Consider the following 24,851-nt stretch of genomic DNA (forward strand, 5'->3'; position numbering starts at 1 on the left):
GTATCACAAGGTGAGGCCCATCCGAGTGTCCTTTATACCGTTCAGAGTGCAAAGGTATATTCCGCGATCTACGCCTAATTACTGCTGTCGGTACATGTTGCACTGCCGAGCTGGGGGACACCCAACGTCATCGGAGAGCAGAGCTATGAAACTAACATTGCACGGCCAAACAAATCAAGACGAGTATCATTGTACAATAAACAAGGGCACCAGTGATATTGGTGCGGAAAGTGTTTAGGGAACAATGCTTGAGTCTCGGCTGAGGAGGAGAGGGTAGGCTGGGTTCAAGGATAGGTAAAGGACCGGGTGGCAAAGCGGTTGTTCCGAGATACAGTGGGGAAGGTTTTAAGACGTACTAGACAAGGCAAAAATGGAAGGCTGCCAAGGCAAAGAGTACAGACTAGTCGCTGAAACTACCAACCTACTACTGTCATCCGCGGATGCTGGTAGGTATATGCAGATAAACTGGCGGCATCATCTCCAACCGGCATTTGCGTAGAGACGAAAGATGATCATGGCTAAACTGGTGTTATCACTGGCTCATGGCTCGAACACCGCTGGGTCAGGACCCGGGTCACTGTGATTCATGACAAGCAACGCACTATACATGAATTGGCTTGTGATCTCATTGTCATTCAGTGTCGGGGAGGGGGGTAAAAATTTCTCATACGGAGTGAAATTGGAGGCTTACAAGCTTGTCAACCCCGTGTATTGGACAAATTGTTCAAGCTAGCCTACCTGTAATACAGAGAGCCATTGCTTATCCTTTCACAGCTAGTCTGGCGTATTTGCAAATGTCAAAGCAGTGGAGAGTAGCATTGCGGTGACATTCAAGCATTGGGTTAGGGAGTGCTCCGCGTTCAGGGCACCTGAATCCTTAAAAACATTCTTTGTATTTTACTTTAGTAAGTTTTCATATTTTCTTTTTGATTCTCATTTGTGGGATATAGTTTTCATGGCCTCTGATACAAACTCTTCTACTGGCAGTGCTGACCCTACCAGTAGTGATTTAACTTCAAACAAGCAGGTAGAGATGGATGAAGCATACTCGGCATTTGCTACGGAGTACGATGACTTTCATCGTGGATCTCTTCTACTTACTCTTGCAAAAAAGGAATGCATGAGACTTATTTCGCCAAAGCCAGGCGCAAAGTTCCTTGACATGGCAGCTGGAACTGGCGATGCGACTGAGCAGTTCTTCGAGTACCAAGATGGTGTCAACCACGACACGGATTCAACCGCTACACTTGTTGACCTAAACTCGGATATGCTTGCTATTGCCAAGAAGCGACTCAGTGATACCAAATGGGCCAAGGATGGCCGCATCGAGTTTATTGAAGGAAATGCCGACCACATCCCAGGGATGCCAGAGGACACATTCGACACCTATTGCTGCTATTTAGGAATGCACAATATGCCGAACCACGACAAAGTGCTGAGAGAGGCAATGCGCGTACTTAAGCCGGGAGGGAAGATTTACATCTTTGAGGTAGATACCGGAACCTGGTACATTGGGCGGCTTTTTAGAAGCCTGCTCTTCCATTTTCGTCACTACATTTTAATGATGCGTGTAAAAAACTGGGCCATGGCATCGCGTATAATTAACAGTGGCCGAGAGTTCCCGTCGCCACCAGACTTTGTGCAAGAGATGAAGGACGCAGGATTCGCAATTGAGGATACTGGTTACCATAGCATGTATTATGGTATATTCGCTCTTTTCATAGGAACGAAGCCAACTAAGTAACTGGAATACATGTTGCCATGTGCTCTGATAGTTTCTTATTTTCAGATTGAGATCTGGCATTATGCCCTATGATGATACTTGAACTTTTAAATCATGTGCGTCCGAGAACTTCGATGACTAAATGTTGTTGGTCTAGATCACACGGAGGGTTGTGTAAGGTGAGAAAAGGAAAGGAATAAGACAAACAACGTGAAATATCTTACAAGTGAATATGTGTATTTTTCATATAACGTGGATTCCGAATGAACTGTAAAGCAGTGATATCCCAGTCCAGAAAGGCGCTAGTAGTGTGAGCGTAATACTAACAGAAAGTGGCAGAGTCAAGGATCATGTTGATGTGTAAAAATATAAAGAGAAATGAAAAGGAAAGCTGAGCATAAAGGTTTTATACCATCGCTTAGGTGGCACAGCCAAAAAGGAAAAGGAAAGAAAACAAAAAGAACAGGATGAAAAACTATGTAGTTCACAGTAATCGGATCTTGAGATTCTAACAGGTTACGCGCTATTTGAGCACTCTCCTGCGGACTACGGGAAAGACCGACTGGCCAGGCAGGCAGGTTCATGCGAACGAGTGCCATGAGATTGTGGCAGAGAAAGCCCAATCCGGCCTTTTACAGCGCACTATCCTACCCAGGTTGATTTGTCCAAGAGTAGACATAAAAACCAGCCTAGCAGCAGCAGTAGCAGCAACAACAAAGGACTCCACTAGCTCTTCAAACCAATCCAAGTCTTCTTATCGCCACCTTTCTCAATCGCTTGTTGATACGATATCAAACACAGCTGCATACCATTACTCTTATTTGAAGTGCATCTCACGCCTTGAATCAATCATCAACTATTTTCTATCTCTTAATCCTTTACTGTTGCTATTCAAATTCATCCTACTAACAATGCCTGTTGACTCACGAACACTCAGAGTTACAAAGTACCAAATCTTCTGCACCGTCTTGGCTGCCCTGCGTAGTTTCAACTTTGGCTGGAACAACGGCTCGGTGAACATCCCTGGCGATGACCTGCAGAACTGTGTCACCGGCCACAAGTATTATGGTTCTTTCCTATCATGTATCGACATGACATCAAGTCAGAAGCTATTTGGGTTATCATCATCGGCTGCTTCGCTCTTGGTGCCATCATCGGTGCCGTCATCTCCAACCCAGTCATCAACCGCAAGGGATACAAGTTTGTCCTGTGCTGGTTCGCTCTGCTCAATGTCATCGGTGCCCTCCTGCTGTCGCTGACCACAAAGGTCCCGCAGTTCACCATCGGCGGTCTTGTCGTTGGTGTTGCCGCTGGTGCTGAAAACAACACCATGGCGACCTATATTTCCGATATGGCGACCCTGCGTAGCCGTGCAATTCTCAGCAGTGCGCTGAAGTTTGACTGTAGCTTTGGTATTATGCTAGACAACGCCTGCGCCCTGGGTCTTGCCCCTCCTCTCGCTGGAGAACCCTGTTCGCTCTCACGGACGTCTTTGGCCTAATCAATTTTGCGCTGTTCCCGTTCGCCCCTGAGTCACCCAAGTAGCTAGTCAAGAACAGCCGTATTGACGAGGCGCGCATTCATGTAGGTACCACAGTGATAGCGACTAAAACACACAGGGTGAAAGCCCACTGAAAAGTACACCTTCGAGGGTAGGAATGGTCAGGACACCACTGTAGTTCCTGACGCCCAGGTTACATACGCTGAGAACCCCTGAGAATAGGAACATAGCTTACACCAACCTTGCGGAACAGTAGGTTGAATGGGAACTGAAACACAATGTACAGCGTGTTGTATTGTGTTTTGTACATGTTCCGCTGTTTCTCCATGGTTTCAATCTTGGCGTAACTCGCAATGCTCCAGTTGCGAAATGTAGAAATGTAGCCCAGGCAGATGAATACAGCCAAACGTATATCGGCCTTGCGAATGTACTCTTCTTCAGCACTTGCTTCTCGCGAGGCGTGCACTGATAGCTGCCATATTGCTTGCCCTTTTCTGCATCAGAGTTGATAGATACACTGGCCGGCATTAAAAACAAGTTGGACAAAGCAAAATATGGTGAGAAGGCAATATTCCTGTAGTTGCTACCAATACCTTGTTATCGCCCATCTCCATCGGTGGATCTCTTGTGTATCACGTGGCACCAGCTTGATTATTTCTTTCTCCAATACTCTGGTCGATGCATTTGTACGCAGATGGGCGTGAAAGCTTGGGTGCAAGAAGAGACAAGGTATACAGATCAGCGGTCAATTATGTGTCTATCCGAGAAAAGCTGAAAAATACATCTATGGCCCTACATCTTAGTGCTTTTGCTCGTAAGCGATGCGGTAGCACGAGTCTGAGCCCCAAGGGGCGACAGGGTAGTAGTCGTCACGACCGCGCACTTTAAACCACAGCCAGACCTCTTGCAGGCGCCGCCCACGGCACTTGACATTTGGCTCGACACCCCACGCATCCTTCAGTGCCTGCCTTGAACTGCGCCAGCGTGTACGTGTTCTTGGGTCGGCGGCCAGCTTCAGGTTTGGTAGGCGTGATTCCTGAGGCCGCCAGTGCCTTGTAGATATCGTACTTGGCGCGTAGCTTCAGAATTGTGCTAAAGTAGTCGACGACTTCTTCCTGCGATGTGTAGCCGGCGCCGTAGCAGCGCGGCTCCAACGTTGAGACGCAGGTGCCATGCTTGACCCATTCATGGGTCCAGAACCAGTTGTTATCACCCTTGTTCGACGGCCAGTATGTGTTCATATTGTCGTGCAGTTCCATGCTGTCGGCGCGGATGATGCTGGATATGTTTGTGTACGCACGCTGCGGGTCGCAGCCATTGCTCGGGAGCATCTTGCCGTCGCATGTGTCGGGCCACAGGCCGTGGACCGTGAAGGCATCGCTGGGTCCCCAGCGAGTGTCCCACTGCTGAGCAAACACCAGCAGGCCGTTCTTGGGGCTGCAGCAGGAGTCAACGTCAGTGCGCGTGCACGAGATAGTATCGATTGGGCACGTATCCGCTGGCGCATTGACAGCGCTGCCATCCTGAACAAGCACACGGAAGGCGGCTGCGCTTGATGCAGCGAAAAGGAAAAGAGTATGGAAAATGTTCATTGTTTGCGAGTGGTAAATGGAAATGCGAAGCAAAAGTCGGTCACGGGAGGACAGCGTCATTTTATCAGGCTGCCAAAGCAGCCGACTCACGTGATGGGATGTGTCATAATTCCAATTTGGCGCTCTCAGAATCAACGCACTTTAAGCAATCGTCAAGACGATCATGAAGCGTAGAGCCGCTTTTCCAGCTTTTTGCTCTGGTGTTTTTTCCTGCCATTCTATTTTCGTCTTCATTTTATTCCACACCCTGGCTCATCTGCATTTGCCTTTATAATCAGTTCAGCAGATTACCAAATAGAGAAGGCGCAGTTTAAATGGCAGGTACGTCCCGGCGGGGGGTTTCCACATTCTATGCACACATTTCGGGGCTTTGGCCGAGGTACTTATGCTTGAAGGGCTGCCGTCGATATAGATTTTGGATATGACTGGGGCTCCGACGAGGAGGACGAGGAGGGTTCCGATCCTAACGTTGAGCTTGAGACGTTGGCCGACGAGACAACACAGACAGCACAGACAGCACAGATAGCACAGACAGAACAAACAGCAGAGGAGGCATCAGAGCAAATAGCCGGCAGCCTACCACCAGGAGTGGTAGTAAACCGTGTCGCAGCATCAGACAAGAAGGCGAATCCACATGGCACAACAGAAAGCGAGCTGCTGGAGCCCATGATTGAGGACAAGGCCAAGCAGCTCGAGGTGACCAAGCTGGAGCACGGCGAGGAGAACCTGAGCCCGCTCGAGGTGTTTTGCAAGCGCGCATCGAGCGTGTTCATATTCCAGCGTGTGTGGGCGGCAAAGGAGGTTGGGCGGCTGCTGGGGCGTGAGAGCAAAGAGATAGCCATGGGTCTGCTGGTGCCAATTGCTATGCGGTTGTCTGACGATCGCGAGCTGTTTGTTCGCGAGACCATGGCCCAGAACCTGCTGCCGGTTCTGCACTATTATTTTGACAACAAAGGGTTTGTCCCTGCCCCACCATCGCCGCCACCAAAAGACGAACCGACCGAACACAGCTGAACACCAGCAGCAGCAAGCAGCAGCAGCAACAGACAACAGCAGCAGCAGCAACAACAACAACAGCAGGAGGAAAGCACAGCTCGCACCAGTGAAGAGACACAGGCTGCCTCCGACACAGGGTCGACAAAGTCTAGGATAGTGCCAGATATCGCAGTGCCATCGGACGAGGACTTTGGTACATGGCTGCACCGCCTGCTGCTGACACCGCATCCATCAGTATCGCTGCCTGCGCAGCGCGCCACGGTGGCCCTTGGGCACCGCCTGAAATTCGAAAAGTACCATACGGAAATTGTGCACGGAGTCATTCTTAGCTTGGTGCAGAACCCGTTCCACCAGCATCTGCTGCAGCAGGCGCAGCGGTCAAAGGACATGATTGTCAAATCGCGACCTTCTAGTGTCCAATCAGCACCAGGCGGCGACACGACACACCATGACAGCCGCGCAACGAACCGGCTGAGCTCGGGGCTTGCGTCTCTGTTTGGCCGGCGCAGCTGGACGAGCGAAAAGACGGCGGGCGTAGACAGCTCGCCAGAGGAGGACGACGAAAAGGGCCGCGATCGCTCAAATACAACGCCAAGCATGCCGCAGGAGCGACCAGTTTGTCGATGCCGGGGATATGGCAGGCGCCGCCAAGCCTGGCAACGGGTTCTTTGTGTCTCCTGCAGACGAGGAGGCACGGTTAGAGCGTACCAGACGGAAACTGCTGATGCTGCATATGGTGCATCTGGTCGCGGTCGAGTTTGGCGCCAGCATGCGGCCGGCAGTGTTTGTACCTGTCGTGGAACGGGCCACGCAGGACAAGGCATTTGAGGTGCGGCGTGACGCGGCGGCTGTGCTGGGCTCGCTGGCCAAAGCAGTGTCGGTGGACCTGGCGCTAGATGTTCTGTTCCAGTGCTTCCTGAACCTTTCGCAGGACCCTATTTGGCAAGTCAGGCAGAGTGCAGCCCGCCATGCGCTTCCTGGCCTGGCGCTTGTGTTGGCGGTTAGAAGCGAGCGCAGCACAGGGGTCGCTGCGAGGAAGGCAGAGCACCAGCGCAAACACTCGCTGCAGTGGTTCGCCAAGTCGCCACCAATGGCCCCTACAAGTAGCACCGGACAGGCCGACATGTCGCTCGCCATCATACCGCCGCTGGACAACCGCCAACCGTCGGATCCCATCGCAGGAATTCATGTTTAAGAACACGCCAGCGCGCTCGGTTCCCGACAAGCAATGGCTGCAGCTGGTAGATCGACTCGCGGGCCCGCGCGAGCCCTCGCACCATGTCCGTGCAGCGGTGTTTGAGTCGATAGGGAAGCTGGCGCTGGCGCTGGTTGATTGTCCTCGCACACGCGATGCGCTGGTGACACTGGCAGTCAACGATGTGCAGCGAGTCAGCGGCGACCAGGGCTCGGGAAAGTTTGGGCTTTTTGGCTCGCACCATAGCCTACAGGATCTTGATGACGAAGACGAGGAGCTTGACGAGGAGACGGCAGCAGCTGAGGAGGAGAGCATGGTCATGTCGCGGGCGCTAGGCGAAATCCACGGGTCGCCGTCAATGCGAAACCGAGGCAGCGGCTCAATCGGCCGCGGGGCCAGTCTGGTTGGTGGGCCTCAGACAGCAGTCAATGGGCGGGTGGCCAAGTTCCGCGCGCAGCGAGCTGTCACCAAGGACGTCATTTACCAGTGTGCCTACAACCTCCCGGCCCTTCTGGCAGCTCTGGGCCCGCAGGGCTGGGACCGTCTGCGCGACGTGTATATGCAGCTGAGCAAGGCTGAGCACTATGAGGCACGGCGCTCACTGGCGTGCTCGCTGCATGAGGTGGCCAGAATCCTGGCTGCTGAGTCGCAACCCTCGACATCAGCACCGTCGGATCAGCAGCAGCCGCCTGCCGCCGCAACATCAGCATCAGCCGGCATTCAGCGCCGACCTGGAAAGCGTGCTGTGTTTGTTTTTGATCGACGGCACCGAGATAAAAGATGGGAGCACTGGCGCATCTGGGCGACACGCTTACCTGGCTCACGCCGACCAGCCGCATCCGATGCCTTCCGATGATCATGCAGGTATTCAAGCACGACGGCAAGCAGTGGCGGACACGCGAGCTGATGGCAACGCAGCTGGTCAAGCTGTGCCATCTGTTCCCGGCCTCGGTCGTCGTCGGCAGCCTGCTGCCACAGGCCGTCGAGTGGGCCCACGACCCGGTAGCCGGTGTGCGCGCAGCAGTGGCCCCAGCATTCCCTATCATGTTTGAGCTGACCAAGCTGGATCCAACCACGCAGGTCAAGTTCTTCGAGACTGTCATTTCCTTCTCGCATGCCAGCACGTTCCGCGGCCGTCTGTTCTTTATTGAGATTTGCTTCGGCTCTGCTGGCCCACGACCAGGATCCGAATGCCGACCCGGTTGATTTCGACCAGTTCTTCCTGCCCTCGCTGGCGGCCTTGGCTGCTGACCGCGTCGCCAACGTGCGCATTGCATTGGCACGGCTTGTTCGCAGGATGCTAGAGAACCGCATGCGCCGGCAGAGCATCTCGACGACACTGGCTGATATGTGGATATCGTCCTGCTCATCCAGATGGCAAAAGCTTCGGCGACCACCAGCCGCTCCATAAACTGCCTGCAGTTGCCGATGCGCCCTCTGAGGAGGAAGCGGCCGCCGGCCCTGTGTCAGACTGGATTGATGAGGATCCAAAGCCAGACACGCCGGCAGCGGGAGCGCGCCGGAAATCCAGCGGCTCCAGCGGCATGCATGGCATTCAGAAGCGGCCCTCGCGCAAACGGTCGTCGGCTTCGCGGCACCGCAGTCTGAGCCGCGGTGACCAGAGCAATACGTCACCGCAGATCCCATCGCCGACTGCAAGCAAGTTCTACTCGCACCGCTCCCTGGGCTCAGTCGCACGGCGGAGACGCAATACCACGCCCATGCGCGCCCACCTGCTGGCTACAATAGTCCAGCAGCTAGCCAAGGACAAGGACCGGGATGTCCTGGAATTGGTGCGCGACCTGCCTGGGACTGCCGCTAGTGCACAGTGACTCGCCACGCCAGTCTGTGGCCAACACGCCGACCGCCAGTTCGTTTGCAAGCAGTGGGGCCAGGCTCGCCTGCCCCATCAAATCCGAACCTTGAAAAAGTTCCCGGTGCCGCCGCCGTCGCCGCCGCTGCAGCCTTCCGAGCAAGGTGGCCAGGACCTGGATGTGTCGGCAATGAGCCAGCCAGTGACAGCCATAGAGCCGGACCCAGAGCACTAAACCCCTAGACATAGCATTTTCGTCTTTATTGATACCCCGCCCTCCCCGCACATTGTTTGGCTAGAAATCTAATCGAAGAGTGCCTCGAGCTGCTTGCTCTCGAGAGCTTGCTCGCCAATCCCGCTGCAGCTATCGTCCGATGAGATAACGACTGTGATTGCTGGCGACTGCTCACGGTCAACAAGGGGCATCACAAATGTGTTGAAGACATGCCGCAAGTCGTCTAGCGTCACTGCGCGCAGATGCTCGTTGGCCCACCGGTGCTTGGCTGTTGATATCGGCAAACCCTTGAAGACATGCCTCGGCTGCAGTTACAAGCAGCCTGCTTGGCTTAGACACGCTGCTCACCTGCTTGAACAGGGCAACTGACCTTGCCACCTCGAGCTTGAACCTATCAATTCTGCTGGTCCCAGCTGCTCCTGATTTCCAGCAGCGCAGTCTTTCAGCACATCATATGCTTCGCCTATATTTGAGGTCTTGTTGCACACCAGGGTGCACGTCTGCATCGTACTATCATACAGCAGCTTTGGCGAGTAACCCAGGCCCTTGTCACGGATTGCATTGCTCAAGAGTCCTTCATTGGCTCCAAGGATACGTGCCAAAAGTACCATCGCGTAGTGGTCTTTTGCAGGAAGTGGCAGAGGCAGTGCATCCACATCCAAACTGCCAATGTCGCCCGTGTACCTGGCAACAACACACGGCACTGTGATGCGCCAATATGCCGATTTCTCGCTCTTGACAATCGCATGCACTGGCCACTGACTCCTGAAGCTTGGGCATATTGGCATGCACCTGCTTCAAGAGACTCAATGGATGCTCGCTGGAAACAAATGGTGGCAATAGTAGCAGACGATGAGACACTGGACGCCGCAGCCATGGCATCCCACTCGGCAACAAAGCTATCTGCGCTGAAACCAATATCATAACCGCTTGGGATGCCGAGGGTGACGATTCCGCTGTGAAGGCCTCTACCAGCGCATCCCTTGAGTCAAATGCCTCTTTATGCGATTCAACTTGTCCAGAATTTCGCTCTTGCTGGGCTGCGCTGCTTTGGCCAGCTCCTCGTATATTTTATCCAAAACCTGCCTTCTTTTCGTGGTCAGACCCGTTGGTCAGCGTGTTAATGATAGCATCCTTCTGGGAGCGGATTCTGTTGGCCAACATGTCCAGCTGTCCGCCCTTGCCGTCCGCAACACTGCAGACCAGCTTTTCCAGAATCTTGCTCTGCCTTTCCTGGTCTCCTTTCAGTCAGATTCTGCAGAATGCGGATCCTTCTCGCCACTGGACCCAAGAGCAAGCTTCCTGCCCACGTCCTTGAGCACTGCTTGCTGGTGGAAAATGTCTACATGCATGCGAGCAGACCTTGCCCTACTGTGCAATATGCTGCTGGAAATGTCGCGAATTAGATGCGTCGTGCTGAAGTTTGCGGATGAGCAATGATCGACTTCATCTGGTTTACCATGTTCAGCGTGTTATCCTCGGTGAATCTGGCAAAGAATAGCGACAGCAGCAGTGACTTGACCATCTGGCCTGCATTTTCTGCGGGTGATACGCCTGTGATAACCATATAGTCGCCGAAGCCATCCGAGCTCAAAGCCGTCATCTGTAAATCCAATGCGGACATCAGTCTCTACGCTGTTGTTCTTCTGATAGCTACGCAGCTGTATCTCTGAAGTAGCACCGTTTGAATCTGGGACCAGTGCTGGATCAATGGTGCTGGCGATAGCACCAGGAATAACAAGGTCCGATGTAAGGAGGGTCCATTCAAAGATTGGAACATATGGCCACAGGTCAAGCGGCAGCTCAGCCATCGAAAGCTGCATGTGCACTCGCGCCATGTATGAATCATATCCGACTGACTTGGATATAGTTAAAAGGCCGCGGATTACTCGCATGTGGGCATGCTACATAGCTCGTGGCAGCCGGAATTTCTGAAATGTCTGGGGATGATTGATAGGCATCCATTTGCTCGCAGATTTCCGAGGAGATACGCGTGTCGGTCGGACTCTGTCCAACCGCCACGTATACATCCCGTACTCTGGAATACTACATGTCTCGCTGGAAGTGATACTTGTGTCTTCGTCGTCGTCCTTTTTGATGTCTGGGATCAGTTTAACCTCGCACATTTCATCATCTGCGAGCACTCCGATTAGATTGATCCAAAAATCGCTGTCCTTATCTGCAAGCTCATCCAAAACACTAAACGTCCTCATGCTCGAGCCAACGGGTCCGCCCGACCAGTGCGCACTGACAATATCATAACGCACCAGCTGCTTTAATTCCTCATGCGGCGTATCCTCAAACTTCTGCAAAGTGCCTGGCACGTACTGACTTGATTGCGACATGGATATCGTCAAGCAGCGACGAGCTGTGATGGGCGCTGCGTAGTGCTCCCCTCACAATACTCTTAAGGGTGCTATCGTCAGCCGCCAGCAGGTTAAAGTTGGGCTTCTGGATGCCTTGGAGCGACAAGTAGAGGCAGGTGGGCAGAGCATCATAGACGCCCATGAAGACGCTTGCAGCTACTGGATTTGTGCCTCCAGCAAGTCGCGTACTCAGTGGGCCAGATCCCCTCTGAGTCAAATACTCTCCAAGCACATTGTAGGCGTTGCAGTGAAGCTCATCCTCGAACTGTGGGCCTCTCCAGCCGTAGTACACCTGGCCCTGGGCATCGTCACCTGCCGCATACGCTACTTGAGTGAACGGGGCGATTTCCCCCGATGCTGGAGGCAGTGACGTCCCCAGGTACTCTTGCACTGAGTTGTAAACCTATCAGGGGGAATCTTTTCCAGCACCTCGCTGATGATGTGCTCCTCTGTGACACTGCCAGCAATGACCACTGTAATGTTGCAAGGATCGTAAAACTCGGAATGGAAGTCTACTATCTCTTTGTGAGTAATGGTGGAAAGGAGTCCAGTATATCCACCTGGATAGTGGGCGTAAGGCGAGTGGTCAGGATATAGCTTCTTTAGCATCGTGTGAATAACAATATCATCAGGCTTGTCTTCTCTGGAGAGCATTTCGTTGTACACAACGCCGCCTTCATGGCCCTGGTCATTAATCTGATAGACCTGCGTGGGCAGCTGCTGCGGGTCAAGCAGTGGGTTGATAACATGGTCGAGATATACAGGCAAAAGCCTGCCAATGGCCTTTTCACTGATTGCACTGGCAACATAGACGGTGTGGTCGGCACAAGTCATTCCATTGCGACCGGCACAATAGTTGCGCTGCATGAATGCCGTTAGGTAGCCGCAGTGGGGGTAGTGCTTGGAGCCACGCAGAACCAGGTGCTCAAGTGCATGTGCGGTGCCCTTGTCGTCGGTGGCCAGCGTCGGTACGATTATCTCCAGCGAACACATTGCCCCAGGAATTTTGCAGAGGACAACGCGCAGGCCACAGCGGTTATTCTCATACATGGTGACGATGTGGCCGGCACCGCCATCTTTTTTGCCATTCTCGTAGACGACCGAGTCGAGTTTGGTGTACTGCTTGCCTGCACACATGGTCAAGTAAGGGTGTTGAATATATATTGATGCAGGGTGGCTTGCTTGGTAGGGTGATATTGTCAAAAGTGGAGAGGCGGAATAGCGCGCATAAGGGATGCCATGAAAGTGAACAGCGGGCGAGCAGCGAAGGGAAGAGGGGTCTATTTATTCGCATGGTTTATGAGCACATTGACTTTGACTCCTTGCCCGAGAAAGCTGCCAGCTTGATTGCAAAGCTTGCTAAAGCGGCAAGTCAAATGAATGTGGGGAGGCAGCAGGCTATGCTTGGTAAAAGAGCGGTGTGATCAAAGTCTATTATGACATGGGAAAACCTCAAAGTCTGGGTCTGGATGTGCAAAAAGCAAACAATATGAAACTCGTAACGACATTGGCAGGAGCCATGTGTATTACTTGGCATAGCCGACCTCGTAGGCAAAGGCAACCGCAAGCTTTGAGAACTCGAGCATGTGGTCAAAGTCCAGAGTCTCGACAGTATCGCGCGGCGAGTGGACGTTTGTGTTGGCCTCCAACTCGGCAGACTCAAAGGCCATGGCAGACCGGTACCCAGCCTTATTCCAGCTAGCGTGGTCAGAGCAGCCGTATCCACAGGCAAACTCCTGGGTCTTGAACTTGGTATAGGTCTCGGCCAGCAGCTTGGTCAGCTTGCGCGTCTCGGCGTCAGTGCGGTCAGACACCAGGCCAATGACTTCGGAGCCCCTCCAGAAGCCAGTCATGTCAAAGTGCAGGTTGGCGACGACCTTGCGCTTGGCCTTTTGGTACGACAGCGCAATGTCCTGCGAGCCCAGCAGGCCGCCCTCCTCGCCGGCGTACCAGTGGAACTCGACAGAGCGCGAGGGCGCAAAGCCGCGCTTCAGCAGCACACGGAAGGCCTCGAGGATGGTGACAGTGCCCGAGCCGTCGTCGTCGGCGCCGTTGGCCCGGCCGAACCACGGAATCCACTGGTTGACAGAGTCCTGGTGGGCCGAAAGAACCACGGTCTCATCGGCATTGGCGCCCGTGCCCTCAACGCGCGCGATGATCGATGACTGCGGGAAGCGGTGGGGGAACGCACGGACAGTGACGTTTGCCTTGGACGCCTCAACCAGCGCCGAAACCTGGCCCTGGAGCCACTCGGACGACTTGCGGCCATTCTCCGAGTCGTAGTACCGGTTGTGGAAGGCTGTGAAGGGCGTCAGCACGTCGCCGTACAGCTGTGTGGTCAGGTCCGCCGTGGCCTTCTTGACCTCGGACCCGTGGGCCAGCGAGTCGGGCAGCTTCGAGATGTAGCTGGCGCCGCTAAAGTCCGACTTGGGCTCGTACAGCTCCTGGACGTCGGTGATGTCGACAAACTTGACGCCGGTGCGGCGCAGAACCAGGATATCGTCGATGCTGACCCAGCGCGGTTTGGCGCCCTCGCTGACCTTGATAAGGCGCTGCGACTCGTACAGACTGCCGGGCTGGAAGTCGCTGGTCGTCTTGAGGTCGTGGGCGGGCTGGTGGTGGAACAGGTGCTGGCGCTCGGCCAGGACAGAGCCGGCGAACAGGCCAAGGGCAACGAAGGAAATGCGCATTGGTAACAGTAGAAAAGAAAGCGTTGTTGGAAGGAAAAAATAAGAAGCGATTAGTGTGAGAAGAAGAGAAGAGCAAAGCAACGCAAGGCGGTGGTCCCTTTTTTTTTTTTTCTAGGCGGGGCGGGCTGTGCCGGTTGCGCAATTTTTCGGCAAGCGTGCGTAAACATCATCCTCGGTCAAGCAAGCAATAGTGGTCATGTGAGCGCGGCTCTCTATGCTGGGCGGTCCTAGATGCGGATCTCGTAGCTGCCAGCCTTGGTCATGTACCGCACCCACTTGACGGACTGGTAGTTTGACTTTTCAAAGACCTTGAGGAAGCGCACCAGCAGACCCGACGCGGTGAACATGAGCACCTGGAAGTCCAGCGAGATGGGTGGGCGCGACCACGCGACCTGCTTGGACATGGGCGCCAGATCGACGATGGCAGTCAGCGACGACTCCTGCAGCCCCTGGAACCGCGAGATCTTCCACACAATGGCGTTTTGCTCGGGCTGGTACTTTGCCTTGCCGGGGCCGAAGACCTTGATGCGGCACTTTGTCGCGCTGGGCGGTGTGGGCACTTTGATCATGACGTTGGTGGCCGACAGCTTCGAGTTGAAGTTGGACTTGACCAGGATCTCGTACTCGATGCGGCTCTTGCCCATTTCGCGCACGACCGGCAGCACCTTGAATGGCAGGTTGACGTTCTCGGTGGTGCGGTATCGCATCAGCTCGAAACTCGCCGTCGGGCGGGATGAACGAGATTGTGCGGTCCGTGTCAAAGCGGCCCAGCCGCACGCACTGATGGAACTGGCAGTCGGCGATCTCGACGCTCTCGCCGTCGCCCACGCCGCTCATGCCGCCCTGCCGCGTGCCCAGCCGCCGCGGCCCATTCTGCGCTCCCTGGCCCACATCCTTGTCAAGAACCAGCTTGTCGTTGAGGCCAAACTTGCACTCGGGCATGCCCGACAGGAACGAGCGCATGACGATCTGGCCCTGCACGTCTGCGCGCAGCACAGTGCCCTTGGCCGACAGAATGAGGTTGACAGACTCGATGACATCGACGAATGCCTCGTTCTTCTTGTACTGGATGTCATTGCGCCGCCACGTTGTCGCGCCTGTCGCCTGCATTGTGATGTTCTGCGGCGGCTCCGGGATGGTCTTGGACCGGATGCTCTCGGTGGTCACATACAGCTTCAGTGTGTCTACCTCAATGTTCTGCGGATACCCGTAGTCCAGCACCTCGTCCAGCAGCTCGTAGATGAGCACAAAGTTGTTCTTCACTGCCTCCTCGTCGAACCGCCCAAAGTACGAGAAGCCGAGGCCCAGCAGCCGGTACAGGAACTCGAACACCAGCGCCGCATTGGCGTTGTTTTTTGTTACTGCGCAGAGCCACAGGTTCTCGTAGCGGATGTGGAAGAAGGACGTGCTGCCCAGGGTCGTTACTGGACTCCGCACAGGCGTGGGCGACGAAATTACGTGAATGCGGAAGACATCTGCGACTGACCGCTTAACGTCGTGCCGGTACAGACGCGAAATGAGCACCTCGCCCTTTTGATTGTAGATGAAGACTGCCGAGAGCATAATGGAGAACTGGAGGGTTGTGGAAAGCGGTGGTAAGAAGAGGCGGCCTGGCCGAGGACCTAGAATCCCAGGCGGATAAAGTTTGCGGTTGGGAAGGTTCCCAGTTTCAGGGCTAGTCAACAATGAGCCGCGTCACGTGGGTAGCGGCGAAATTGGCCACAACATATGGCCCAGATGGTTCGGGGAAACAGGTAATTTTATGCACAAAAATTATGACAAAAACAGAGTTGGAGATTGAGTACAGGGAAGAAGGAAGAAAAATGGACATGGTTACGATGTCAGGGTGGATCCAAGGCCAGTGAGGATCGGATACGTTGATGCCCAGCTTCTCAATGTCGGAAATCGGGCAGGCGAACTTTATGCTGTCAGAGATGGTGGGCTTGATCCCGAGCCACGAGATGGCCTTGATGATGATCTTGGCCTTGTAGTAAAAGTTGAGGTTGGGACCACCGGCGGTGCACGCCCTCTGGACGATGCTGGCAGGCGTTGAAGGTAGTCCGAGTTGTTGGTGTCGAGGCGGAAGTTGAACCAGATGGGCATGTCGTTGCCCTCGCTCTTCTTGGGCATCGTGAACGGCGTCTTCAGGCCGCCGCTGCCAACGGGGAAGTTGGAGCCGCCCGCAGTCGTGTTCTTCAGGAACCCGTCGACAGTGACGTTGTGGATGGTCCACGGGATAAAGTTCGGGTTGGTCACGTTGAGGTGGATAACCAGCGGCACCTGTAACGACGCCCTGGCGGTTCACAGTGGTGCTGTCGAGCAGCTGCTCGACGGCGTTGTCGGAGCTGGTGGTACCATCGCGCTGCGACGGAACAGTGACATTGGTGAACTCGACGCTCGGGATGCGCGGCCAGACAAAGTACAGCGTGACGCCTAGCCCAATAAGAATGACAATGAGGATGGGGATGAAGATGCAGCAGCACTTTTTCGAGCAAGCAGCAAAAGTACCCGCCTCCGCAACACCGCCGCTTGCGCCTGGCCGGTGTCTTGTCCATCATCATTGGCTCGATCTAGATACGAGGCCTTTGGGTAGTCGCCCGCTGGCAGCGACGGGCTGTTCTCGTAGCGGTCGTATCCGCGGCATGTAGTATTCGGATGTTGGAGACACCGGGCCGGCCGCGCCATTCATGCATTGTCGGGGTGTGTGCCATTTGCTCGTTGTTCGTGTCGTGTCCGGCGTATTGATGGGAGTGGCGATGTCACCGATGTGTTGAGGTATTCGCGCGGCTGTGAAGGATAACCGGTATTGGATGTGTGAGAAGGAAGAGCAAAGTGGCTATCATCGCTGGCGCCGTGGTGATAAGGAGGGGGGTACGAGCCAGACGAGCGCGAGCCACGCCGGTTGTTGTCCTGATAATAGTGGGCCATGCTGGGAATCTATCGCGGTCGGTATTGTAATGTTGTTTTTCCACCCCCGCGCTCTGAAAATAAGAAAGTTTGGCACGTCTAAAGGAAAGAAGTAAAAAAACAAAGAATGGAACAGCGTAGGAGAAGACGCGGAATGTGGATGCCCCTGGGCCAGCGCTACTTTATTTTCCTTTTGAGCGAGAATGCGCGGCGAACGATGCCAAAACGCTAAAGCGAAAAGGGAAAAAGTCTCCATTGCGATCGCCGTTTGCTGGTGCCCGCCACTCTTTAAGCGGCTGGCGCAAACGGTGGTTCTGCACGCCAAGCATGGGGGTTGGGCGGACTGTGGGACATGATTTCGTTTCTCCACACTCGACATGGACCTATAAATAGGCTGTTTTTCGCTCTGCCATCACCAGGCATTTCCCATTGGCAAAGGCACAACATAAAATCATTGCGAAAATAGGTCTTTCGGTGCAGAGCGCAAATGAAACCAGGTCACCGGCCGGCTTTCTTCTTGGTGTGGCTGCAGGGTGTCATCCGGTCGCGGCTTGGCGCCCAAGCCCAGCAGACCCGGGCGTGGTGACGATGCCACCGGAATCGGGATCGACCTGGTTCTTGTACCGTCCAATAGAGCTGCCCTCAGGTCCAGCCCATGCCGCGCAGCATCGCCAGCCCGAACTCCTCGATCGGCACGCGCTCATAGGCGTCCTCGCTGGCCTCGTCGGCACACTCGCCAATGTCGTCGTCGAATGCCTGGCGCTCGCGCTCCTTGGCTTCAATCACCAGCTCCTCTGCTGTCGCCTGTGAGGTGACGGATGGCCTCGTCACGCAGCGATTCGGGCTCCCTGGAGGCAGATCCATCGGCATGAAAAGACATGCGTCGCTTTGACATCATCTGCAGCCCATGCTGCTCCTCGTTGTCGGCTGCTGCTGGACTGGCTGGTGTCGCTCGCCTTTGCCTGCTTTTGACTTGCGCGCGTGCTCCATCCAGTTCGCATTGCGCTTGACGGGGATCACCAGCGGGCCAAGCTTCTGCTCGCCCTCGCCGACTATTGTGTCGCCCTGCGCTGCGACAATCTGCATTACTTTTGGCGCTTCGTCAGCCAGCTTCTCGAAGCCCTTTGGCTTGGCGCCATTAGCCACTGCTGGCTTGGCTAGCGGCGAGGATGCAGAGGCAGCGAGCTTGAATCCCTTGAATCCGGTGCCGCCGCCGATCTGCTGTTTGGATCCGCCGCCCAGTGCTTTTTTCTGCGCCGGCTTGGTGTGGTGTTTGCGCATAACGTAGTTTAAAAATATACAACGAGTAATATGTCTCGGCCTGTCGCTAATCCTGCAATAGCATTCCATAGTCGCAAATATTGCAATGCGCCGATTTTGGGCACAGCGTGCCGGTGATGACTTTGGCATGACACAAACACGCAGCACACCTTTTTTCCCTCCGCATTCGTCAATGAAGACACTATTGCAGCTCATTCTAGGTCCGCTCTCTTACCTCTGGGGGTCTATAATTAGATACCACCAGCTGCCGCCAAAGGTAACTACAAACTACCTGTCCCACTATGGCCATTTTGCTAACGCCGCATACCACCGCTTCGAGAGCTGGAGCGACTGTGCGCCATGCCAGGAGTTCGACGATATTGCGCAGTTTAACCTGACCGCCGCCTGGTCGACGACGACAATGCCGGCATTCAGCCGCGGCTTTGTCGGCGTCCATTCACAGCGCCAGGAGGTTGTGGTTGTCTATCGCGGAACCACGCACCCAATGGACGTGCTTGCGGATTCGCAGGTGATTCAGGTACAGTGGCCGGCGGATATCGGGGGGTCGCGCGTACATGCTGGATTTGTAGCCGCGATACATGGCGTCCCGGGAGATTATGAAAGATGCGCTGGGCAAACTGGTGATGGAGTATCCCACGTACGATGTCCACTTTGTGGGCCATTCGCTGGGCGGTGCGCAGGCGACGCTGGCCTTTTTGGAAGCCGTCTCAGACACCTCGTCCTTTGGGGATATACGCCTGGTAACGTTCGGCGCGCCCCGGGTCGGCAATGCCGTGTTTGCGCAGTACGCCAATGCCCAGCTGTCGTCCAAGCACAGCGCGCTGCGAGTCACGCATGAAAGCGATATCATACCGCACTTGCCGTCGTCGCTGCTTCCCAAGCACTACATGCACAGCGACCAAGAGTTCTGGATCCACGGACGACGAGCTCATCCAATGCCGGCCTCCACGACGGACGGACCAGGCGAGGACCCCGAGTGCGCTGCCAGCACATTCCCGCTGCTCCGGAACCTGCACGACCACATGCACTATCCCCGGCCTGGCACTGACCGTCCCCGAATACATCAGACAGTCAGAATGAACATGTATCTTTTAAACAACAATAGTACAGAATAATAAGAATCCCCCTCCTTTCTTTAGCCCTCCAGCGGCATGCGGCGGTTGCCGGCAGCGTTGACATAGTAGTCCTGGATCTGCTCCATATCGCTGCGCTTGCCACGGGTCATCTCAATGCGCTCCTTCAGCCCGTACCCAAAGTTGGCCAGACACACGACCGACTGGAACAGCGTGGCAGCGACCACAAACAGCGCAATGATGGTAAAGTATGTCATCATCGGCCGCTGCTTCTGGTACTTGGCCTCTTGCTTCGGGTCGTACATGCGCGCGCACTTGAACACAAAGTACGCTGTGCTGCCGCACAGACAAAAGATGAACACCCACATGGTCACCGCCGACTCGCGACGCAGCCCCCAGAACGCCAGCACCAGCACCAGCAGCGTCAGCGGGAACAGCGCTATGGTGATGCCAAACTCGGCGTCGCTGCTCTTCAGGATCAGGATGATGTAGGTGACCGCGAACCCGCTGAACGCAAAAAAGTCTATCTTCAGCAGCAGCACCAGCAGCCGGTATGCAACGTACATCCGCCGGATCTTCATGTCCGCGCCCACGCGCTTGAAGATTTCCCAGCCATATGCATGGTAGACAAAGTAGGCCAAAACAGCAAACGCCACCGACACCCCGGCCAGAACGCCAACCGACCCCAGCATCATCGGGTGGATGCGGTCGTAGATATCGAAATAGTAGTTGGACTGCAGCCAGGCGCGCACCTGGAAGTACTGGAATATCGCCAGCGTCATGACAAACACGTTGAAGAAGCAGAACCCGATAATTTGGATCGTGTCGCCCGACAGCACTCCGCCAATGACCAGGAACATGCTGAACACCTGCGCAATGGATAAGCAGCATAAAGTAGATGGCCACGCCCTTGTCCGTGGACCACCTGTTGAAGACGTTGTTGTCGACCTCCTGCAGGACAATGACCAGAATGGACGTCTCGAGGCTGATAATTGCCAGGGCCTGCAGGCAGACCAGCCAGGTCGCCAGCTTGCCAGACCAAGGCATTTTGTGGAAGCTCTCGCTGATTGCCATTGCAAGGAAATAATAATAAATGCCTGTGCAAAAAATGAAGGAAAAGTAACGAACGAAGGAGAAATTGGCGAGGCGGAAAGCGAGGGAGGCGCAAAAAAAGACCGTTCATTGACCTGCCGCTTGGTCACCTGGTTGGCTCATCCCAGGCCGGTTGGGGGCAGGCAATACACAAGTGACGCGCACTGGCTTGGCGCACAGGGAGACTTGTCTCCTTCTCGCTCTATTGCCCCACACCCTTTCTGTATTTCTAAACTATGGACACCGAAGTCAAGCTATTCAACTCGTCGACCGAGCGCGAGCGGTACGAGAACCTGGCGGACCTCTACGCCATCATTGTGTCGCTGGAGAACCTCGAGCGGTCGTTCATTCGCGACTCGGTCACACAATCCGAATACACAACCGAATGCTCCAAGCTCCTGTCGCAGTACAAGACGGTGTCGCAGATAGTGAACAAGCCGGACCTGAAGGAGTTTGCGCACACATACAAGCTCAGCTGCGCGGCGGCATTGCACCGGCTCGACGTCGGCGTGCCCAGCACGATCGAGCACGAGACGGTCGATGTGTCGGGCAACAACGTCAAGCACGTGGCCAAGATCGTGCAGGACTTTATCACGGTGCTGGATGCGCTGAACCTGAACATGCTGGCAGTCGACAAGCTGCACCCGCTGCTGACCGACCTGGTGAAGGACCTGAACAGCGCGTCGTTCCTGCCGGCGGACTACAAATGGCGCAGCACGCTCAAGGACTGGCTGATTACGCTGAACAAGATGAAGGCGAGCGATGAGCTGGACGCTGACCAGTCGCGCCAGCTGATATTTGATCTGGAAAAGGCATACGCCGATTTCCACAAAGCACTGGACTCGAAGGAATAGATGGGGAGGACCGATGGCATGGAGCGTGGTTGGCAGGCATGCAGCGCGAGGTTGGCCTTTTGCTAGATTTCCAGCCAGAACAGTCAAAACAATCATCGCCCATATGCCCATGATTGGCGTAGAAGCTTTCACTCACCCATCCGTATGCGTGGATCTGCCATGCGCTACGCAGCGAATATTCCCTGGTGGCCATATTTAGATGTGCGCTGGTCTGCTGGAGGCAGTAGCGGCTGTGCAGGGGCTAAATGTGCTCATACGTGTGGACGTATGCGAATGACGAGCTATTCTGCGTGCTCTTTGCTTCACAGCAGGAGCCTGTTCAGGATTCTTAAAAGGCAGGGACCGCGGTCTGCGTGCGCTTCTTTTGAAGACAGATTCTTTGGTTTCCAACTCAAACTCTCTCCCTCCCCCTTCCCTCGCTTCACTCTGTACACTTTCAAGGCTGGTTCCTTAAAGCGCAAACTACATCCCCTTCCTAAACATATACATTTCATCGCATTTCCATTCCTCCTCCCCCCTTTACCCACTTCGATATGATGTTGAGCATTACCCGCCTTGTTGCCCTTACCCTCGCAGCTGTTGCCTGCTCCCTGGTGCGCGCAGCCCCCATCAGCCAGCCAGCCTACTCGACGCTCCCCATGAGGTCGTTTGAGCCGGTGACGACCACGTATCACTCGGACTGGATCTACGATTCCACCACGCCGGTGCCATCGGACACGACCAACTACGACACGGTGTCGATTCCGCTGAGCAACTTTGAGACGCCGCCGGCCGGGTACACCACATATCCCGTGAGCTCAGCGACTCCGACGGCCTCTTCCTCGGTCGTGCCTTCGGACACGACCAACTACGACACGGTTTCGATTCCACTGAGCAACTTTGAGACGCCGCCAGCCGGGTATACCACGTATCCGGTGAGCTCCTCTGCGGTTGCGTCCGAGGCTACAACCAACTACGGCACGGCTGTCCCCACTGCTACCTCCGCTCCGGTGGACCGTTGCCCGGCAAACTAGAGCAGCCTGCGTTCCTAGATGCTGTTTTTGTTTTGAAGTGACAACTGAAAAATTAATGATATTCCAACCAGAAACTACATGGCATTGACGAGTACCTTCAGCAGCCGCTCCTCGAACCCCTTCTTCCCCTGGCTGGCCGTGTCTTTGAGCTCGCTGGCAGGCGGGAAGCTGGCAACCCAGGGGCCCGTGGCTGTATGGTCGGATGCAGTTGGATGCTTGGGGCCGAAATAAAGCCTGAGGTTCCAGTCCTCCCACTTGGCCACGGCAACAATCTGTCGGTGCCTGGCGCCCTCCCACCACTCGCCGACAACACACAGCTGCGACTGGTGGACATGCCACTGTCCCATCTGACACTGCTTGCCCAGCCTCTGGTAGCTGCACCTTGACAATGCCGCTGCAACCCGCAGCAGCAGCAGGCTCTGCAGCTCGCGACGGAGCTGATCGGCAAACTCGGGCAGGCCGTTGAGCGGGACCACGCGGAATACGCGGTTAATGTACAGCTGCTCACTCGAGTTGCCCATGTCGTCGTTGATGATGGGGTGCGGCGGGAAAAAGCCCTTGACAAACATCAGTGTGCCTTGGCTGTCGATGCGGAATGCCATCACAGTGCCGCCCTGGAACCGCAGGCGGATCACATACATTGTGTTGCCGCATGGTAGGTCCTTCGCATCGCGTCGCAAGAGGCGCATGTCATCGAGAGCTCCTTTGTGCGGGACCGCGTGTGTGCGGCCAAAGTGTGAGACGACCTCTATAGGTTCGTCAACCAGACGGCGCCATGCCGAGCATGCGTACCGCGTGTATGTGGCCAGGATATGCTGCCAGCGCACAAACTGGATGTTCTCGATGACTGGCGAAAGGATGAGCAGTTCGGGTTTGGCAACAGTCACAGACGACCCCCCACTGCCGTTGTTGCCGCTGCCGCTGCTGCCGCTGCTGCTGGCCGCATGGTCAGTCTCTGGGCTGATGCCTGTGGTGAAGGGGTCGGGGATAGCGCCGCGTGCAGAGCTGGCAATAGCACGGCTTCCCATGCCTGTGCCCAGCATGAATTGCTTGACGGCACGGTGCTGGCGGCGCTGGTAGAACGCAGCCATCACTAGGGCGAGCTCCGAATAGTATGCGCTCTGCCACTCGTTAAAGCTGCGGTGAAGTCGCAGCCAGGTGCTTGGGCGCATCGCTCATCAGCCATTCGAACCGTACAGAGACGTTATCGCGGCTCAGAGGCACAACCAGCACATCGCTCATCTTGCCAGACTCGGTGGCAATAGAACGCACCGAGCCCAGCTCCAGCACTCTAGCCTCCTTGCTGAGCCGGTAATACAACTCGCGGTCAAACATAACCATCCGCGCGTTGAGCAGGCGTGTGTGTGCATCCGCACCGTCCAGGAGATCGTTGCTAGTATATGTGCTCGGCTGTTTGGCCGACGTCAAGCGCACCGACAGGCGGCGGTTCTCCTGCTTGGGGATAGCTAGCGGCACGTCATCGTCTTCGGCATCGACGTCCTCGCGAATGAGCTCGGCAACGCCATCCTCTGGGAACGTCGAGCCAGCGTCAGAGTACCCGTAGCGGAATAAAGAAGCGGTCGCCAAACACCTTCCGGTTGCGCTGCATGACCGTCCAATTGCGCCTGCGCATCTCAAAGGCCCCGCGCCAGAACCGGTTCTCGCTGTTGGCGACGTTCTGCAGGCGCTGGGCGCTCTCGCTGAGGATATCGGCAGCCTCCTTCAGCTGCTGCTGCTTGGCGCCCAGCACAAATTTCATGCGGTCTACCTTTTGCTGCTCGGCCAGGCGGACCTTGTCGGTGCGCGTTGTGCCTAGGGCGCCCACCGGCAGAGGCATTGGGTGGTCGGGGACGACACTGGCCACGGCCGTGGCCGCTACACGCGAGACGTGCACGTCATCGTGCTTCTTTTTGACTCCGCCTGCATTGCCCAGGGCCTCGGTCAGCTTCTGCCTCTCGTTGGCCAGCAGCAGCTGGACCACATCCAGCGCAACCATGATCTCGCTCTGCGCATGGGCCAGCCTCTCGTGCACCTGTGCGCGCACCGCGTATGCGTCCAGCTCGGGCTCATTCGAGGCGGGGTTTTTGTCAGCAACAGCTGTGTCTTGCTCTGAGGCGTCGCTTTCTGACAGTCCATCGAAATTGGCATGGGCCGCCCACAGCTGGGCGATTTGCTTGGCCATTTGGTCCTGTGCACTCAGCTCGGGCTGGGGAATGGCAGCGCCCGAGTCCTGCAGCTCGTATGCGAGCAGGTCGTCGCTGGTCTCGGCAGCCACCCGCAGCTTCTGCGATTCGTCCATTAGAAAGAGAGCGTGTTTTAAGAAACGAAAGACGAGGTTGAAGGGAACAAAAAAAGACTGCACTGCCTTGGATCACTTGCTCGGAAAGTTGGCAGCTCGCCGGCTTGTAGCTCGGCCCTAAATATGAAAATTGGATGAAAACGCGCGTACAACCGAGAAGAGAAAGGTTTTTTAGGACCAACAAATGCGAAATGCACGCTCCTTATTTTTTCCCTTGACGC

At 55.4% G+C, this 24,851-nt stretch overlaps 17 protein-coding genes across 17 annotated transcripts; 6 read left to right on the forward strand and 11 right to left on the reverse strand.

Moving 5' to 3' along the window:
* Positions 1-766: 766 nt before the first annotated feature.
* On the forward strand, positions 767-2,056 carry DL89DRAFT_269982 (S-adenosyl-L-methionine-dependent methyltransferase). The gene has a single exon (XM_040888513.1). It carries the CDS (start codon positions 956-958, stop codon positions 1,742-1,744), a length of 789 nt encoding a protein of 262 aa, XP_040740397.1. The 5' UTR covers positions 767-955; the 3' UTR covers positions 1,745-2,056.
* A 695-nt stretch (positions 2,057-2,751) lies between these two features.
* Positions 2,752-3,224, forward strand: DL89DRAFT_286160 (uncharacterized protein; the record flags this gene model as incomplete). Its single annotated transcript, XM_040889848.1, has 1 exon — positions 2,752-3,224. Exon 1 carries the CDS (start codon positions 2,805-2,807, stop codon positions 3,222-3,224), a length of 420 nt encoding a protein of 139 aa, XP_040740398.1. The 5' UTR covers positions 2,752-2,804.
* A 189-nt stretch (positions 3,225-3,413) lies between these two features.
* Positions 3,414-3,752, reverse strand: DL89DRAFT_269983 (uncharacterized protein; the record flags this gene model as incomplete). Its single annotated transcript, XM_040888514.1, has 1 exon — positions 3,414-3,752. A coding segment is annotated over one exon (300 nt), but the record flags the coding sequence as incomplete, so codon positions are not given.
* A 271-nt stretch (positions 3,753-4,023) lies between these two features.
* On the reverse strand, positions 4,024-5,484 carry DL89DRAFT_279119 (ribonuclease T2; the record flags this gene model as incomplete). Its single annotated transcript, XM_040889552.1, has 3 exons — positions 4,024-4,149; positions 4,175-4,661; positions 5,417-5,484. 3 exons carry the CDS (start codon positions 5,482-5,484, stop codon positions 4,024-4,026), a joined length of 681 nt encoding a protein of 226 aa, XP_040740400.1.
* A 926-nt stretch (positions 5,485-6,410) lies between these two features.
* Positions 6,411-8,207, forward strand: DL89DRAFT_63588 (uncharacterized protein). The gene has a single exon (XM_040891904.1). It carries the CDS (start codon positions 6,781-6,783, stop codon positions 7,861-7,863), a length of 1,083 nt encoding a protein of 360 aa, XP_040740401.1. The 5' UTR covers positions 6,411-6,780; the 3' UTR covers positions 7,864-8,207.
* A 916-nt stretch (positions 8,208-9,123) lies between these two features.
* Positions 9,124-9,932, reverse strand: DL89DRAFT_260071 (uncharacterized protein; the record flags this gene model as incomplete). The annotated part of the gene is made up of 3 exons (XM_040885747.1): positions 9,124-9,323; positions 9,426-9,789; positions 9,819-9,932. 3 exons carry the CDS (start codon positions 9,930-9,932, stop codon positions 9,124-9,126), a joined length of 678 nt encoding a protein of 225 aa, XP_040740402.1.
* An 825-nt stretch (positions 9,933-10,757) lies between these two features.
* Positions 10,758-11,572, reverse strand: DL89DRAFT_63584 (uncharacterized protein). The gene has a single exon (XM_040891903.1). It carries the CDS (start codon positions 11,398-11,400, stop codon positions 10,960-10,962), a length of 441 nt encoding a protein of 146 aa, XP_040740403.1. The 5' UTR covers positions 11,401-11,572; the 3' UTR covers positions 10,758-10,959.
* DL89DRAFT_63583 (LuxS/MPP-like metallohydrolase) lies at positions 11,573-12,637 on the reverse strand. Its single transcript, XM_040891902.1, has one exon. It carries the CDS (start codon positions 12,556-12,558, stop codon positions 11,746-11,748), a length of 813 nt encoding a protein of 270 aa, XP_040740404.1. The 5' UTR covers positions 12,559-12,637; the 3' UTR covers positions 11,573-11,745.
* A 197-nt stretch (positions 12,638-12,834) lies between these two features.
* DL89DRAFT_279120 (Zn-dependent exopeptidase) lies at positions 12,835-14,111 on the reverse strand (the record flags this gene model as incomplete). Its single annotated transcript, XM_040889553.1, has 2 exons — positions 12,835-13,989; positions 14,047-14,111. The coding sequence occupies 2 exons, from the start codon at positions 14,109-14,111 to the stop codon at positions 12,948-12,950; spliced, it is 1,107 nt and encodes a 368-aa protein (XP_040740405.1). The 3' UTR covers positions 12,835-12,947.
* A 227-nt stretch (positions 14,112-14,338) lies between these two features.
* DL89DRAFT_275832 (clathrin adaptor, mu subunit) lies at positions 14,339-15,674 on the reverse strand (the record flags this gene model as incomplete). The annotated part of the gene is made up of 3 exons (XM_040889361.1): positions 14,339-14,828; positions 14,851-14,954; positions 15,003-15,674. 3 exons carry the CDS (start codon positions 15,672-15,674, stop codon positions 14,339-14,341), a joined length of 1,266 nt encoding a protein of 421 aa, XP_040740406.1.
* A 1,986-nt stretch (positions 15,675-17,660) lies between these two features.
* On the reverse strand, positions 17,661-18,299 carry DL89DRAFT_295317 (uncharacterized protein; the record flags this gene model as incomplete). Its single annotated transcript, XM_040890623.1, has 3 exons — positions 17,661-17,841; positions 17,897-17,956; positions 17,992-18,299. The coding sequence occupies 3 exons, from the start codon at positions 18,297-18,299 to the stop codon at positions 17,661-17,663; spliced, it is 549 nt and encodes a 182-aa protein (XP_040740407.1).
* Positions 18,300-18,329: 30 nt separating this feature from the next.
* Positions 18,330-19,379, forward strand: DL89DRAFT_295318 (alpha/beta-hydrolase; the record flags this gene model as incomplete). The annotated part of the gene is made up of 4 exons (XM_040890624.1): positions 18,330-18,341; positions 18,556-18,816; positions 18,869-19,203; positions 19,268-19,379. The coding sequence occupies 4 exons, from the start codon at positions 18,330-18,332 to the stop codon at positions 19,377-19,379; spliced, it is 720 nt and encodes a 239-aa protein (XP_040740408.1).
* Positions 19,380-19,434: 55 nt separating this feature from the next.
* On the reverse strand, positions 19,435-20,283 carry DL89DRAFT_226585 (uncharacterized protein; the record flags this gene model as incomplete). Its single annotated transcript, XM_040884818.1, has 1 exon — positions 19,435-20,283. A coding segment is annotated over one exon (849 nt), but the record flags the coding sequence as incomplete, so codon positions are not given.
* A 417-nt stretch (positions 20,284-20,700) lies between these two features.
* On the forward strand, positions 20,701-21,318 carry DL89DRAFT_295320 (putative vacuolar protein sorting-associated protein VPS28; the record flags this gene model as incomplete). Its single annotated transcript, XM_040890625.1, has 1 exon — positions 20,701-21,318. One exon carries the CDS (start codon positions 20,701-20,703, stop codon positions 21,316-21,318), a length of 618 nt encoding a protein of 205 aa, XP_040740410.1.
* Positions 21,319-21,640: 322 nt separating this feature from the next.
* DL89DRAFT_63646 (uncharacterized protein) lies at positions 21,641-22,368 on the forward strand. Its single transcript, XM_040891905.1, has one exon. It carries the CDS (start codon positions 21,852-21,854, stop codon positions 22,329-22,331), a length of 480 nt encoding a protein of 159 aa, XP_040740411.1. The 5' UTR covers positions 21,641-21,851; the 3' UTR covers positions 22,332-22,368.
* DL89DRAFT_63647 (uncharacterized protein) lies at positions 22,369-23,692 on the reverse strand. Its single transcript, XM_040891906.1, has one exon. The coding sequence runs from the start codon at positions 23,501-23,503 to the stop codon at positions 22,406-22,408; it is 1,098 nt and encodes a 365-aa protein (XP_040740412.1). The 5' UTR covers positions 23,504-23,692; the 3' UTR covers positions 22,369-22,405.
* Positions 23,692-24,822, reverse strand: DL89DRAFT_63652 (uncharacterized protein). Its single transcript, XM_040891907.1, has one exon. It carries the CDS (start codon positions 24,628-24,630, stop codon positions 23,881-23,883), a length of 750 nt encoding a protein of 249 aa, XP_040740413.1. The 5' UTR covers positions 24,631-24,822; the 3' UTR covers positions 23,692-23,880.
* Between the last annotated feature and the right edge of the window lie 29 nt (positions 24,823-24,851).

This window comes from Linderina pennispora, assembly GCF_002104995.1.
Source record: "Linderina pennispora strain ATCC 12442 chromosome Unknown DL89scaffold_15, whole genome shotgun sequence".
NCBI lineage: Eukaryota > Fungi > Kickxellomycota > Kickxellomycetes > Kickxellales > Kickxellaceae > Linderina > Linderina pennispora.

Bases quoted from the DNA above. Each gene is read 5' to 3' on its own strand.
- DL89DRAFT_269982 (XM_040888513.1), top strand. From the start codon at position 956: ATGGCCTCTGATACAAACTCTTCTACTGGCAGTGCTGACCCTACCAGT.
- DL89DRAFT_63588 (XM_040891904.1), top strand. From the start codon at position 6,781: ATGCGCTTCCTGGCCTGGCGCTTGTGTTGGCGGTTAGAAGCGAGCGCA.
- DL89DRAFT_63584 (XM_040891903.1), bottom strand. From the start codon at position 11,400: ATGTCGCAATCAAGTCAGTACGTGCCAGGCACTTTGCAGAAGTTTGAG.
- DL89DRAFT_63583 (XM_040891902.1), bottom strand. From the start codon at position 12,558: ATGTGTGCAGGCAAGCAGTACACCAAACTCGACTCGGTCGTCTACGAG.
- DL89DRAFT_63646 (XM_040891905.1), top strand. From the start codon at position 21,852: ATGATGTTGAGCATTACCCGCCTTGTTGCCCTTACCCTCGCAGCTGTT.
- DL89DRAFT_63647 (XM_040891906.1), bottom strand. From the start codon at position 23,503: ATGCGCCCAAGCACCTGGCTGCGACTTCACCGCAGCTTTAACGAGTGG.
- DL89DRAFT_63652 (XM_040891907.1), bottom strand. From the start codon at position 24,630: ATGGACGAATCGCAGAAGCTGCGGGTGGCTGCCGAGACCAGCGACGAC.